This window comes from Cetorhinus maximus, chromosome 11 (genome assembly GCF_964194155.1).
Source record: "Cetorhinus maximus chromosome 11, sCetMax3.hap1.1, whole genome shotgun sequence".
In the NCBI taxonomy this organism is placed as follows: domain Eukaryota; kingdom Metazoa; phylum Chordata; class Chondrichthyes; order Lamniformes; family Cetorhinidae; genus Cetorhinus; species Cetorhinus maximus.
Genome location: NC_135889.1, coordinates 51,400,619 through 51,417,234, shown reverse-complemented (window position 1 = coordinate 51,417,234; position 16,616 = coordinate 51,400,619). Strand labels below are relative to the sequence as shown.

Here is a 16,616-nt window from a genome sequence, read left to right as displayed (position 1 = left end):
CTAGGCTGGTGGCAGTGCTGACATAACTAACACAGACCAACTATATCAATCGCCCAGGAAATCATTGCTGAAGTTCCAGGCTAGTGTCCCAGGCCCAAACATCGTCAGCTGCTTCATCAATAACCTTCCCTCCATTAGAAGGTCAGAAGTGGGAATGTGCACTGATGACTACACAATGTTCCAGTTCCATTTGCAGCTCCGCAGATACTGAAGCAGTCAATGCCATATGCAACAAGACCTGTATAACATTCAGACTTAGGCTGATAACTGCACAATACAAGCACCAGGCATTGACCATTTCCAACAAAAGAGAATGCAACTATCTCCCTTTAATATTCAGTGGCATTACCATCAATAAATACCCTACCATCAACATTCTGAGAGTTACCATTGATCAGAAACCGAACTAGATGACTCACATAAACACTGTGACTACAAGAGCAGGTCAGAGGCTGGGAACTCCGTCAGTTCCAGGGCATCACGGCAGGAGTTTGGCAGGGTAGTGTCCTAGGACCAACCATCTTCAGCTGCTTCATCATTGACCTTCCTTCTATCATAAGGTCAAAAGTGGGGATGTTTGCTGATGATTGCACATATCCTCAGATACTGAAGCAGTCCATGTCCAAATGCAACAAGACTGGGACGATAGCCAGGCTTGGGCTGACAAGTAACATTTGTGCCACACAAGTGCCGGGCAATGACCATCTCCCACAAGAGAGAATCCAACCATCTCCCCTTGACATTCAATGGCATTACCATCACTGAATCCCCTATCAACATCCTGGGGTTACCACTGACCAGAAACTGAACTGGACTAGCCACATAAATACTGTGGCTACAAGAGCAAGTCAGAGGCTAGGAATCCTGTGGTGACTAACTCACCTCCAGGCTCCCCAAATCCTGTCCACCATCTACAAAGCACAAGTCAGTAGTGTGATGGAATGCTCTCTACTTGCCTGGATGACTGCAGCTCCAGTAACTTAAAAAGCTCAACACCATCCAAGGCAAAACAATCCATTTGATTGGCATCCCATCTACCACCTTATTTGTTTACTCCTTCCACCACTGGCACACAGTGGCAGCAGTGTGTACCATCGACAAGATGCAATGCAGCAATTTTCCAAACCTCTTTCAAAAGGACCTTTCAAATCCATGATCTCCAACACTTAGAAGGACAAGGGCAGCAGAGGCATGGGTACACCCCCACCTGGAAGTTCCCCCACAAGTCACAAACCATCCTGACTTAGAATTATATCATCATTCCTTTACTGCTGCTGGGTCATAATCCTGAAGCTCCCTCTCTAATAGCATTGTGGGTGCACCTACACCACGTGGACTTCAGTGGTTCAAGAAATCAGTCCTCCACTACTTTCTCAAAGACAATTAGGGATGGGCAACAAATGCTTGGCATGGCCAGTAATGCTCATGACCTAAGAAGACGTATAAAAAATAAGAGTAACTTGTCTTATGAGAAAAAACTAGATAATCTCACGCTGAAAATATCTGAACATTGTTGAGAAGGTTAGATAGAACTGACCCTGTACAGTTGGAAAATTATCCAAGTTTGGCAAGGAAAGAAATAGCAAATATACACTTTTTTAACGGAAGCAAATCATGAAGACACCCGTTTGTTGGGTCTTTTGTAGAAAAAAGTAGAAAAGGAAATAACTGGTTCAAAAACAATGAGCAACTAGTCTACAAAAAGAAATGTCATAATTAAATGTTACTGCAGTTTCACATGTACAAGCAGTTTCGCAAACTACAGTCCTATTAAACCATGTAGATAAGATTGAATGGAACCAAATCCTTATTCACTAGTCTTAAGTGTAACACAAATTTTACAATGTGTATGTTATGTTTTCATATTGAAAAACTCAAGCAAACTCTTAGCTACTTAGAAGCCAAGTAGTGATCCTAGTAGATGCAAATTTTGTCACATTTTAACGCTCTTTCCTGTATATAATACTGTATTGTCTCTGTGATTAAAGTACAATTTCCTGTGAAATGTGTCCTATTTCCTCCAGTCAAAACTAAATTAACTACAGCAGAATTAAAAGACATGCACTAACTGACACCTGCCATGAAACATTTGGAAAGAATTTGGGCACACTTAATTTTATTAAGTGTATTTTCATACCAAACATCAAATATTTTGTAATGAAACAGCCAAGGTTTTAAAAAATCTTCTAACAGTTGAAAATACATCTCTAAACCCAGAAGCTCAAGAAATCTCTAGGAGGTTTAGGGATGTTGGTGTCAAATATTTTGCTTATAATTTAGTATCAGCAGCTGAAACTCCCAGGTTGCTTTTGTGCAGTGATTTGAGAACTTAAGCTCTCAGATGGTAGCCAATATACTTTATATATAAGCTTCACGGGTAAAGAGGTATTCAATTGTTCCAGCATACAATCTTCAAAAAAGTCAGATTGTCATCTATGAAAATATTGTATACATTTAGATTACTAAACTCCCTACTGCGTGCAAATATTTAGCACCATTTTACATACAGTAGGATATAACATCAATTTATATTATATATGGCAGAATATCAGAGAAAATTAAAAGTATGGAATTAGAGAGAAGGTAGCAAACTGAATTAAAAAATGGTTAGGAAAGAGAAAACAGAATATAAATTAAAGGCAGTTGTCCAAAGTTGTTGGAAATATGTAGTGGTATCCCACAGGGTTTCGTTCTTCTGTTACTTTTGTTTTCTGTGTGCAATAATGATTTGGATATAGGTCTAGAGGGGGTGGTGTTAAAATTTGCAGATGATAACCAAAATAGGAAGTATAGTAATTCTAAGGAGGACCAAAAGCTGCTGCAAAGAGATGCTGACAAGATGAGGGAGTGGGATAAAACTTAATAGATGGTGAGTAGTGAAGTAGTGCATTTTAGAAAAGGAAAATTACTCTGAATTAAAGTCTGCTTGGTGCCGGAGAAGGAACAGAGGATTAGGGGACAGGTTTGCAGGACATTAAAAACAGCAGCATGGGTTGATGAGCCTGAAAAATGTTCATGTCATTCTTGGTTTAATCTGAAGAAATATAGAATATATCAATAAATAATGATGAGCTTATATAAAGTCTTAAAACCTGTTATAAGTATTGTGTGCTGCGTTAGGAAGGATATTGAGGCTTTAGAGAGGGTACAATGCAGACTAGCTTCCATGCTGTCACTTTTGAGGCAATGTAAATATGGAGGACGAATTTGGAACATAGGAACAGGAGGAGGCCATTTAGCCCATCAAGCTGGTTCAACAATTCAATGAGATCATAGGTAATCTGGAACCTAACTCCATATATTTGCCTTTGCCCTATATCCCTCAACAGCTTTGACTAACCAAAATCTATCTCAATTTTAAAATTCACAATTGATTTAGCATTAACTTTTGTTGCGGAATTGTTCCAAGCTTTTACCACCCTCCGCAAGTAGTAGTAATCTGGTGCTACAGAACTTGAATATTGTTGAAAAAGAGACAGGCTATCAAAGCCTTTTGTGTTGCACTCATCAGGATAGCTCAAGAAATTTCCAACAGTACTGGGCGGGCGGTTAGGGGAGGAGGTGGGGGGGGAACAACAATTTATATGCAAGAGAAAAAAGTGTGCTGATTGGTTGCCAAGTGGACTCTGGTGGAGGCATTGCCATGTAGAATGCAGCATGGAACAGTTAACTGCCCAGCTTTGCTCAAATTCAAACTGGGCAGGTCAACTCTGAACCAGGGCATGACTGTCTCTTAAGCTTTTGTTTAGTTGAAAAAGGTGCAACGTGTGGACACGTTCCTTCTGTCTGCAAAGGACAGGGCCATGTGAGTGAATATATGTGGCTTCTAGCATGCAACACTGCGAGCTCGACTGACTATCTTTAATTGGTTTTTCATAAGTCTTAGCACAATCAGAATTGTTTAGTCAGTGTTGGGCAATCACTGTTCTTGTTGGAAATTTCTTGCGAGCTATCCAGATGAGTACAAGGTGAAAAGCTTTGATAGCATGGCTCTTTCTTCAGCAATATTTAAGTAGTAATTCCTAAATTCACCCCTGAAGGGTCCAATTCTAATTTTTGGATTATGCCCCCTAGTCCTAGACTCCACAACTAGCGGAAATGTTTTTTTCCCAAATCTACCCTGCTTCCCTTAATATCTTGAAATATGGCTTAATCTATTGAGTCTTTTTGTCATTAGAACAAAGGACATCGCACAAAGTGAAATGCTAAAAGTGTTTAAAATTATAGAAGGTTGGGACAGAGTAGGTAGAAGCAGACTATTTCCAGGAGTTGAGGGGTCAAGAACAAGAGGCCATAGATAGAAGATTAAATGTTCAGAGAAATACAGATCAGCAGGTAGAAGGTCTTTACTCTGGGTTGAGACACTGTGGAATTCACTTTCTAGGTCAGTGGTTGAGACAGAAACTATGTCAAAATTCAAGATTAAATTGGATAGGTAGAAAAAGGAAAGCGGATTGAAGGGGTACGGTCATTAAATGTGATCAGAACTATTTGCTTGTGGAGAATAAACACTAACACTGACTAGTTGGACCCCAACAGCCTATTTCCGTGTTGCAATTTCTGGATATTTCTACGTAACTGAGCATGGGAATACATCTAAATAGGATATAGCTACTCAGGTAAGGCTTCTACAATACTAGCCTTACCCATGTGCAACATTTAAAGAAATTCTTGTAATTCTGGTTCACTGCAATGTTATCAGTTTTACTTGGTTTACAATAAACTGTAGAGATTTAAATTGTTGCACAAAATTCTCCATGGAACTACATTATTAACAGAATTTTTTATTATTCACGAATGAATAAAGCATTCCTCAATTCAAGAATGCTGCATGGCAGCGAGCAGATCAATTACTTCCAGGTTCAAAACTGTCAACATTTTTAATATAACAAAAGGCAAGGAGTTGGTAAGATTACCAAACTGCTTGCAGGAGCACATCAAATCCAATTCAATGCCATTTCCATTGCTGTACTGAATTTTCCCAGGTTAACAAGCCTATCCTACATTTTAAGTCTGTACCTGGACCCCAAAAAAGGACCATTTATTGAAAAAACTTCCTAAGATGCAATCTTGAAAGGTCTCTTATTGGAAGATGCACTGATTTGCCCAGTAACACATGCAGTCACATACCTGATTTCTGCGATGATAGAGCTACCACCAATGCCGGGTCAATTTCACAAGGCAAGCCAGATGCTGAAGAAAGCTCATACACATTCATTGCAACCTACGTATGTTAAAAAATCACATTTACAGACAAAAAAACCAAACATTTTAGGAGGGAGGCAACTTATCTAAAGAGAAGATAAACTGTTAAATAAAATACTTTGCACAATATACATATGAAATCTAGTTACTAAATCCAAAACATAAGTAGGTGCAAAAATGTTTAATCACAATATATTCATGTGGATCTCCTGTTATATTGCTGACAGGAGTCTCACAGAAAGCGCTTAATTAGGAATTGGATATGGTACAAAGGGAGTGGTAGGAAATTAGAGGATCACACTAATTAGTTTGTAGGTCCACTGTTGTTTCTGAAGTTTGGCTGCACCAATTTTGTTACAATTATTTATTACATTAATTTGTGGTCGAGATGCTTGCCCTGAAGTTAGGGTTGCCAACCTCCAGGGTGAGCCTGGAGTCACCAGGAATTAAAGATTAATCTCCAAGGCATGGTTATGTAAACAACCTGGGATAAAAATCACAGGGGCAATAAAGAAAGTTTAAAAAAAATTTTTTTGAACACTTTTGTTCATCAGTGATAAAAAATATCAGGCATGTTAAAAAGCCTATTTGACCGTCAAGCAAAAATCACCCAATCAGGTAATGAAGAATTTGCTCAGTTTACTATTGGCCTAGGAAGGCGATGTGTGACAAGTATGGCTGTGTTGGGTTGGAGGTAATGCAATGACAGCTCCAGGAATACATCCACACTGAGTTGGCAACGCTCCCCAAACCCAACTGGAAACTTTTAGGGCACATTTATTTAGTTATCCAGGTTAGTGCTTGGCATGATCCTGATCAAGTCCTTTAGAATTGCTCAGGACCAATTTAATTAATGGCTGGGCTAGTGTTGTTGAAATTCAGTTGCATATATTAGATATTTAATGCTTACTAGCTGGATTACTTCTCAAAGACACAGTAACATTTGCTAAGACCAATTTATTGTAGTTAGTAGCTTTGTAAATAGAGAATTTCCATTACAAACGTCACAATAAAAAGCATTACTCAAGAATCATGATGAGAGGAAGCAATGTTTATGGACAGGAAGTGCACACCATAAGCTAGAGTTGTTGAGATATGCAGCATCTTAAGTGGCTGTACAAAATCCTTTGAAAAATAAACGCATCTAACTAACGTAAAAATTTGCTTTCAGCAAACTGTGGCCTTACCTAATTAGCGCTAATGCACATGATTTCAAATAGGTTATATGTACATAAATACTTAAGTCGTTAAATTTAAGCCTGTAAACACCATTACCTTCATATCTGTCTCCCTTGGAATGTGGTCCTTGAAATCTTCAACTGAACTCACCAGGAAGGGAATGTGGCAGGACAGGACCTGATGAAAGAATACTCAATGTATTAGGTAATTGCCAGGTTTGAAAATCAAGTCCTTGGGACTACATTCATCATCAAAATTTGTGAAAAGTCTAGACTACAAATATCCAGCCCTTAAAGCAAATGTACTGCTCTTTTATTAACCTTTTTTCTGGCTGGTCATAGAGGTTCAGGACTTGGAAGGTCGTGAAAGAAGTTTTGGTCAGATGGGGCACTCGGAGGGGGATCTTGGGATCTGCAAAATCCTGGAACTCACTGCCAATGAGGATGATGGAAGCTGAGATGATTCATGATTCTAAAAGGAAATTGGATGGGCAATTTAGGGAACTAAATTAGCAGGGGTATAGGAATTAGAGAGGGGGAATGGGGCTGATTGGATTCCTGAGGGCTGGCATGGGCTCAATGGGTCAAACGGTCTCCTTGTGTGCCATAATGACTATGACTATGACAATCTTGGGTCCGTGATGGGAAAATTCTGGGATGCAGGATTACTGGGGATAGGATTTTGAGAGTCTGCAAGATACAGAGACACAAGTCTAGGCCTCTTGGGTTGTTGGGGGCATGGTCTGATTGAGTAGGGGTGGAGGTGGAACTAGGGTCTGACAGTGAGAGTATGAAGAGATGCAGTCTAGTAGCATTAAGGGACTAGGACAAATTTTGTCCACTTTGGGGCTTCAGTGCTACTCGCCTTTTAGCTCATCATCCCACAGCATGGTAAGCACTTTACCTGGAAGTTCCTGGTAATGCTAGGATCTTGGTAGCAACTGCCAAAGAAAAGCACTAATACGCCAGGGTTGATTCTTGAACCACATGTGACCAGGTCTGTGGCAGCAAGACACATTAGGCACTTTCAACAACTTAAAGGCTGGAGGTATAGTGATAAGTTCGCGAGGTAGCAGGGAGAGGCGGCAACAGCAATGATTGGGTGAGAAACCCGAGCCCACAACTTCTGTGGAGTTGCAATCTTCTTCTTCTGTCAGATTGCCATTCCGTTCTTGCTTACTTACCTGAAAATGAAACCCCTCCTTTCTCTTCCAACCTTCCGAATCAGGGCAAGAACAGTGTAGTGCAGTGGGTCCCTGAGGTCTTGTGCCGACGGCAGATGGGTCGGAGGTAAGGATGTCACACCCCCTTTTTTAAGGCACTAGCTGCTGTAAAGCAGGTAAGTTTAAAGGTCCAGCCACTTTCAGAAGCCAGGGAGAAGATTAGGTTTGTAAGTGGGTATGATTAGGGGATGGGGGTTTGTCAGGTGGTCAGAGGAGGGGGTAGCTGGGGTCAAGTGGTCAGGAGGTGGTCAGTCAGGTGGAATGGGGAGGGTAGTCGGGGAGTCCAGTAGATGGTTGGGGCGTAAGCCAGGGGTCCCGGGAGTGGAGGTGGTTGGGGTGGGGGTCCAGAGGTGTGGGGCAGTCCTATTGGGGTGGGGGGTGCGATTCAGTAGTATAGTTACCCAGAAGTCAGAAGTGGTTTTAATTCTTCTAACTTTTTCTGGATAACTATTACTGTAAGGCAGGTGGAACCATCTGAAGTTTGCGATTTATATTGTACTTTCGGATGGTTCCCATTACAGGGCAATTGCCGCGCAATTGTTTAAAATTCTTTCATTGCTTTATTATTTTATACGACAATTAAACATAGAAATCTATCATCTTACCTAAAAGTTTAAAATTCCCAGGCAATTGCAGCGCAATCCTTGTGTGGGGACTTCTGGGGGGTGGGTCAATGTATCAGTAATTACATTGTCAAGGCCCGATAACAATCTTCTTGTTGACTGGCAATTGCATTGTATAGCAATTATGTTATTAAAAGACAACTGCTCGTTAAAACAGGTGATGGGCATTGGTTCACCGATAAATGGGTAACCCAACTGTCTGTCCCTCTTCTGTACTCGAAAGAAGTTGCAATCTGTGACTGTTGGTAACTCGAAAGAGTTTCCACAGCTATGTGAGGTGTCAGCTGTGGCTCAGTCCATAGCACCCTCGCCTTTGAATCAGAAGGTTGTGGGTTCATGTCCCACTCCCGGAAACCAAGAACTGTGATTGTACTCAAAAGAGTTGCAAACTGTGACTGTTGATAACTCGAAAGAATTGAGGTGTCAGCTGTGGCTCAGTTCATAGCACCCTCGCCTTTGAATCAGAGGGTTGTGGGTTCATGTCCCACTCCCGGAAACCAAGAACTGTGATTGTACTCGAAAGAGTTGCAATCTGTGACTGTTGATAACTCGAAAGAGTTTCCACAGCTATGTTCGTGGGCGGGTGAGGGAGGGGGAAAGGGAACATGCGGTGTCTGCTGGCACAATCGAGGGCTTCCGTGCTCGGTGGACACTGCGGAGGCTGGGGTGCTTTATCAACCCTCTAAATAGCATCTTAATTTGAGTTCTGTAAGTTTCCTTTAAGATTTTGTCTTTCTTTTTGCAGTATCCCTTTAAGGGGCTGCCCTTAAATATGTTCATTTGGTTTATCTGGTTAATCAAAAGTATAAATGCGTACTGCTGTAACACTCCAGGGTGGAAGGGACTGGGAGAGTCTGCTACACTGCAGAGCTGTCGAGAATAAACCAGCTTGAAGCAAAAGACAAGCACTTATTGTGAGTAATGCGCATTTTTGGGGTACGCCCCAGTTACAATGCAACTGAGCTCAGAAGTTACAGGTCCTGATAATCATAGGCTTCAAACAAGAAGAGCTGTTGCTCACAGTTCTAAAACTTCAAAGATGAGAAGGAGTGTGTAAAATAGGAAATATGAGCGAGGAGTAAGAAGAAGAAATGAGGCTGGGAAACAGTGCAAGCCTTCCCCTCCCCCCACCGCTCAATAAATCACACCCACTTTTTTATTTTTCTTTGTATATCATTGTTTATTTTATATTCTTTGTTACTATGTAACTGGTTGCAAATATACCTTGTTAGATTTCTCACTCTCTTAAAAGTAACTCCACAACCAAACACCCCTCAGGACAGTGGACCAGTCTGCTCAGGAGCAGGAAATGCTGTGCTCTTAAGTAGACATCTTGCCACTCCCTTATGCTACTTCAACCTATACATGTGTCTCCTGCTCCTTCTTTACTTTAGGTAAGATGATAGATTTCTATGTTTAATTGTTGTATAAAATAATAAAGCAATGAAAGATGCTTACTCAAGGTATAAGTTTGATGATGCTTAAGATGTTCTGGACAGTTGTTAACTTATGGTTCACACTGACTTAGAAAAGCTGGCATTACTCCATGCATTGAACCAAGTTACAACTTTATTATTTCCAACTACTAGGATAGCCATAACACATGTAGTAAAGGTAGCGTTTAATACTAGAATACTTGTTTAGTGCTTTATTATGTTTTAATCATTATGAACCATGGACATGTGAATTAGGAGTAGCAGTAGGCCATTCAGCCCTTTGAGCCCGCTCAGCCATTTGATAAGATCATGGCTTAACTGATTGCAGCCTCTACTTTCCTGTCAATCTCTATACCCTTTGACACTCTTGTCAGTTATGAATCTGTCCAACACAGCCTTAAAAATATTCAATGTACCTGCCTTCACTGCTTTCTGGGGAAGATGATTCCACACACTAACCATCCTGAGAGAGGAAAAAAAAAAATCTCATCTTGTCTTAAATGTGAGGTCGCTTATGTTTAAACTGTGTTGTAGTCTCCCCCACACGGGGAAACAACCTTTCAACATCCATCCTATCAAGTCCCCCTCAGGCTCTTATGTTTCAATAAGGCCACCTCTCATTCTTCTAAACTCCAATAATACAAGCCCCAACCTGTCCAACCTTTCCTCATAAGATAACCCCACCTCATCCCAGGGATCAGCTGAGTGATCCTTCTCTGAACTGCTTCCAATGCAATTATGTCCTTTCCTTAAATAAGATGACCAAAACTGTACACAATACTCCAGACATGGTCTCATCAATGTCCTGGACAATTGTAGCAAAACATCCCTACTTTTATATTCCATTCCCCTTAGAATAAATTACAACATTCCATTTCCTTTCCTAATCACTTGCTGTACCTGCAATCTAACTTTTACAGATTCATGTACCAGGGCACCCAGATCCCTCTGTACCACAAGTCCTGCAATCTCTCCATTTAATATACTGCTTTTCTATTCATCCTGCCGAAGTGGGCAAGTTCATATTTTCACACATTTTTGCCCACTCACTTAACCTAGCTATATCCTTTTGCAGACTCCTTACACCCTCTTCACAACTTGCTCTCCTACCAACCTTTGTATCAGCAAATTTAGCAACCATGCACTCTATCCCATCATCCAAGTCATTAATATAGACTGTAAACACTTGAGGCCCCAGCATTGATCCCTGTGGCACTCCACTCATTATATCTTGCCAACCTCAAAATGAGCTATTTATCTTTATTCTGTTTCCAGTTAGCTAACCAATCCTCTACCCATGATAATCCATAATGCTACCCCCCTATACCATGGGCTCTTATTTTGTGTGTGGCATCTTGTCAAATGCCTTCTGGAAATCCAAGTACACCACAACTACAGGTTCCCTTTTATCCATGTTGCTTTTTACTTCCTCAAAGAACTCTTAAGTTAGTCAAACACTATTTCCCTTTCACAAAACCATGTTGACTCTGCTCGATTGCATTCAAATTTCTAAGTGCTCTGCTATAACCTCTTTAATAGATTCTACTATGTAGAACATAGTCATAATTGGGCGTAGTCTTAAATTAAAACAAGCCATGAACATAATTATTTTAGTATTAACATAAATTTATCATTAGATTAGGTGTTGCTCGACTTACCAATGCAGCTTGGATTATTTGACTCATTGGAGGCATGTTTAAAATCATAACACTGCAATGAGTTTCTTCTATTGTAGCTGATTAGTTGTCTGCTCATGTACTTACATGAGCAATTGTATTATTGTGTATTAAATCAAAGATCACTACCATATACTACTTCAAACTATACGTGTCTCCTATTCTCTTTCATTTTTGGTAAATACTCTTATCTGAAGTTACAAATGGAACTGAGTACTGTACTATCAATGAGCATTTCCACTTCTGACCTTACGAAGGAGTGAAGGTCATTGATGTTAGACCTAGGATTCTGCCCTGAAGTCCTGCAGAAAGGAGATTATTTGCCTCCAATAACCACAGCTTTCTTTCTTTATGATTCCAACCTATGGTGCACCAGCTGGTCGGGAACACGGACGAGACCTTCTGCATCTCATTCCCATCATCTTCAATTTTACTCGGGCTCCTAGACGGTACACTCAGTCAAATGCTACTTTGATGTGAAGCACAGTCACTCTCACCTCTAGAATTCAGTTATTTTGTCCATGCCTGATCCAAGGCTGTAATGAAGTCTGAAGTTGAGTGGCCCTGTGAGAACCTAAACTGAGCATCCATGAAGAGGTTAATGGTGGATAAATATCACTTGATAGCAGTGTTGACGACACCTACCATTATTTTGATGAAAGAGAGTAGACTGATGGGACAGTAATTGACTGGATTGGACCTATCTGTTTTGTGGATGGGACATACCTGGCCAATTTTCCATATTGCTATATGGATGCCAGTGTTGTAGCTGCACTGGAATAGTTTGGCTAGAGGCACAGCTAGTTCTGGAGTATCAGTTTTCAGCATTACAACCAGGATGTTTTTGGGGCCCATAGCCTTTTCTGTATTCACTATGCTCAGTCATTTTTTGATATAACATGGGTTGAACTGACCTGGCTGACGACTGGCATCTGTGATTGTGGGGGGGCTGAGGACCTAAATCATTAATTTAGCATTTGTGGCTTGAAGATGGTTGTAAATGCCACGTCTACTGCACTCACATGCTGGATTCTACCATCGAGGACAGGATGTTCAGGGAGCCTCCCCTCCATTAATTGTCCGCCACCATTCACAACTGGACATAGCAGGACTGATTTGATGTTAATTATAGGATCGCTTAGCTTACTATAGCATACTGCTTCTGCTATTTAGCGTGCATGTAGTTTTACCAGGGTTGGCACCTCATTTTTAGTTACACCTGCTGTTAGTTGGTATGCCCTTCCACACTCCATACTAAACCAGGGTTGATTCCCCTGTCTTTATGATAATGGTAGAGCAAAGGATCCAGTGATATGTTGGGCCATGAGGTAAAAGATTTCAGTAGGACAGGATTCCACTGCTCATGATAGCCCACAGCGCTTAATGCATGCCATGCTTTTAGCCGCTAGATGTGTTATAAATCCATCCCATTTAGCACAGAGGCAGTGCCACACAACAGAATAGTTCTGAAGAGTGTGTGAAGACAGGAACTTTTTCCACAAGCACTGGATGGAGGGCACTTCTACTAAGACTATCATGGACGGATACATTTGCAACAGGTAGGTCAGTGAGGATGAGGTCAAGTAGGTTTCTCTCTAGTGAAAGCTACCTCAACATTTGCCGCAGGCCAATCTTGTAGCTTTGTCCTTCGGCTCTCAGCCAACTCGTCAGTAGTGGTGCTACTGAGCCACTCGATGATGGACATTGAAATCTCCCACAAGGGTACATTCTGTGCCCTTGTTATCCTCAATGTTTCTTCCAAATGGTGTTTGACATCAAATCCCTTAGGCATGATTTACTCTTTCCAAATCCATGCTGGCTCTCTTTGATCAGCTGAAAATTTAAGGTGTTCAGTCACCCTATCTCTAATTATAGACTCTAGCAATTTCCTAACAATAAATGTTAAGGTAACTGATCCATAATTCTCTGGTTTTCCTCTCTCATCTTTCTTAAACAGCAAAGTGACATGTACAATTTTTCAATCTAAAGAACAGTTCCTGAATCAAGAGAAATTTAGCAGATGATAGTTAGGGTATCTGCAATGTTCTCACCGACTTCCTTTAAAACGTCTTTGTCATTTAAGATTGAGATCATTTGTTCAGCTGCCTGCCTCCATTAGTTCACCAAGTCAAATTTTCCCTAAGTTAGCCCCCTGCCCTAGTCCTGAACTTGCATTTCTGTCTAGTCATTTTCCCATTTCCTCCCATGGAAAAAATGAACTGAGGCCACGATACCCACTTCCTGGTTCCTCAACACTATTCCTAAGAAATTGTTTGCCCACAACTTCCCTTCCTGGCATCCATGTTAGGTAATATTAAAAGTTCTCTCTCTTCAGGTACTGTCCCTTTATCCTTCAAATCTGCTATCATTTGTATCCTTGACCCATCTGTCCTTTCAAACTAGCGTCCCATCTCCAACCCATCCTCTCCAAAGCCTTTGAAAGTGTTGTGGCCTCCCAAATATTTGCCTATCTTTCCCATAATTTCATGTTTGGAGCCCTTCAATCAGGTTTCAGTGCCTGCCACAGCACTGAATGGCCCTAATCAAAGCCACAAATGGAATCCTGTATCACTGAGTGTGGTACACTATCCCTCCTTATCCTTGACTTGGCTGCATCCTTTGACATAGCTGACCGCACCATTCTCCTCAAATAGCCATCCTTCATTGTTCAGCTGGGTAGGACAGCCCAAGCCTGATTCCATTCTTATCAATCCAATCACAGCCAGAGTATAATCTATAATGACTCCTGTTACGGTTCCACACCTTTAACTTTGGAGTCCCACCTGCTGCTCCCTCAATCCTAATCCCAACAAACTGCGGACTACCCAGTTTGATGCGAAATAGGACCCCTCCAATTTCTCATCTACAGGCTGTCCCTCAGCAATATCATAGAAAAACATGTCAAGCTCCAAATTCACACTCATGACACTGAATTACATCGAGACATGACTATTCCAATGTTCTCCTGGCTGGCATCTCATTTTTTACCGTCCATAAACTCGAGCTCATTCAAAACTCTGCTGTCTCTATCCTAACTCACACCAAGTCCTAATCACCCATCACCTCCATGCTCACTGTCTGACATTGGCAGCAATCCAGCAACACCTCAATTTTAAATTTCTCATCCTGTTTCTAGCACCTTCCAAGACCTCAACCCTCCCTATCTCTATAATGGCTTCCAACCCTACAACTCCTAGATCTCTGCATTCCACCAATTCTGGCCTCTTGCGCACACCTGATTTTAATTGTTTCACCATTGGCATGCTTTCTGCTGCCTACAACCGTCGCACTGGAAATCTTTCCCTAAACCACTCCACTTACCTCTTGTTCTTTAAGAAGCTCCTTAAAACCAAAATTTTGACCAAGCTTGGGTTGTTTTCGTTGGAGCAGAGAAGACTGAGGGGCGACATGATCGAGGTGTACAAGATTATGAGGGGCATGGACAGGGTGGATAGGGAGCAGCTGTTCCCCTTAGTTGAAGGGTCAGTCACAAGGGGGCATAAGTTCAAGATGAGGGGCAGGAGGGGGGATGTGAGGAAAAACCTTTTTACCCAGAGGGTGGTGATGGTCTGGAATGCACTGCCTGGGAGGGTGGTGGAGGCGGGTTGCCTCACATCCTTTAATAAGTACCTGGATGAGCAATTGGCACGTCATAACATTCAAGGCTATGGGCCAAGTGCTGGTAAATGGGATTAGGTAGGTAGGGTCAGGTGTTTCTCACGTGACGGTCGATGGGTCGAAGGGCCTCTTCTGCACTGTGATTCTGAGATTGTGATTCTGTGAAGCTTTTGTTCAACTGTTCCGACAACTCTGGCATGGTTAATAATGTTCTTGTCAAGTGCCACTGTCTTCGGTCCCACTGCCAAACTCAGTTCCCTAGCTTCCAACTCTATCCTTCTCCCTGACAACTGTCTGAGACTAAACCAGAATCTTTGTAGGTGAGCTTCCAACCTCATATCCATGCCATCATTAATACCATCTCTGTAATAATCGCCCGACTGTGCCCCTACCTCAGCTCATCTTTGTTGAAGCCTTCGTTCATTCCTTTGTTACTTCTAGACTTGACTGTTCCAATGGACTCCTTGCTGACCTCCCACATTCTATACTCAGTAAACTTGAAGTTATCCAAAGCTCTTTGGCTGTGTCCTTATTCACATCAAGTCCCGCTCGGCTATCACACCTGGGCTTGTGGCCTAAATTGGCTCCTGGTCAAGTAATGCCCTGATTTCAAAATTCTTACCCTTTTTGTCAAATCCCTTCATGGCCTCACTCCTGCAGCCTCTCAATCTTCTGAGATATCTGCACTCATCTAATTCTGGCCTCTTGAGTATTCCTGATTTTAAATGCTCCAACATAGGTGGCTGTGCCTTCAGCTGCCCTAAACTCTGGAATTCCCTCCCTAAATCTCACTGCCTCCCTATTTCTTTTTCCTTTGTTCAAGCTTTTGACTCCCTGTCCTCATATCTCCTTATGTAGCGCGGTATCTAATTTTGCTTTATAACACTCTTGTGAAGCATCTTAGGGTATTTTATTGCATTAAAGGCGGTACCATTGTTGTTGATAACAGTCCTCTGGAGCACCTTGAAACACTGAACTATTTTGAAAACATCATTCAAATGAAAGTTGTCATTGTCCACCTTGTTAGTGACCTCCTTAGAAAATTTAACTACATTAAGTCAGGCATAACATACCTGCCACAAATCCATGTTCCCTTTGATCAATATACTTGATAAAATGATCAGCTGCTCTGTCCCTAATAATACATTTCAGTAACTTCACTACAATTGATGTTAAATTGACAGGCTTGTAGTTTTCTGGTTGCTCTCTCCTGTCTTTAAAAAAACAGCAGAGCGATTTGGAAATAAGAGAGTGACATTTGTTAGAAGAAGTTCGAATGTTTACTATATTCTGGCTAATTTAAACTTTGTTACATTTTATTTTCCCTTTGGAGTCCATTTAATCCAATTTTTCCTCAGTAAAGACTTAGTCTAATCAAATATTTTCCTCTAATGACACCAATGCTACTTTTATGCGCGTTATACGACATTCAGTAATTTTACCATAATTATGTATTATTCATTGGATATATGCAAATCTGTCAATACTTACATCTTTGAGTGCTTCCTGTGCTAGTGAACGGAATGATAAGATAACACCAATTATTGTCATTCTCTTCAATACGCTGTCAACCGCTAGATTATTTAGGGACAAAAAGTAGATGACAGTGTCACTTATATAGTTCCTTTTTAAGATAGATCAGTAATAATACACAAAA

The 16,616-nt window shown here is 41.2% G+C and overlaps 1 protein-coding gene across 2 annotated transcripts in view; it reads right to left on the bottom strand.

Annotated features, from left to right (window-relative positions):
• Nucleotides 1-16,616, bottom strand: part of nckap1 (NCK-associated protein 1) — a 210,791-nt gene that overhangs the window by 31,689 nt on the left and 162,486 nt on the right. For both annotated transcript variants that reach the window (XM_078551916.1, XM_078551917.1), the window contains exons 25-27: nt 16,451-16,533; nt 6,481-6,561; nt 5,131-5,224 (exon numbers count right to left, since the gene is read on the bottom strand). In XM_078551916.1, the coding sequence (XP_078408042.1) occupies nt 5,131-5,224; nt 6,481-6,561; nt 16,451-16,533 (258 nt within the window). The remainder of the gene's footprint in view (nt 1-5,130; nt 5,225-6,480; nt 6,562-16,450; nt 16,534-16,616) is intronic.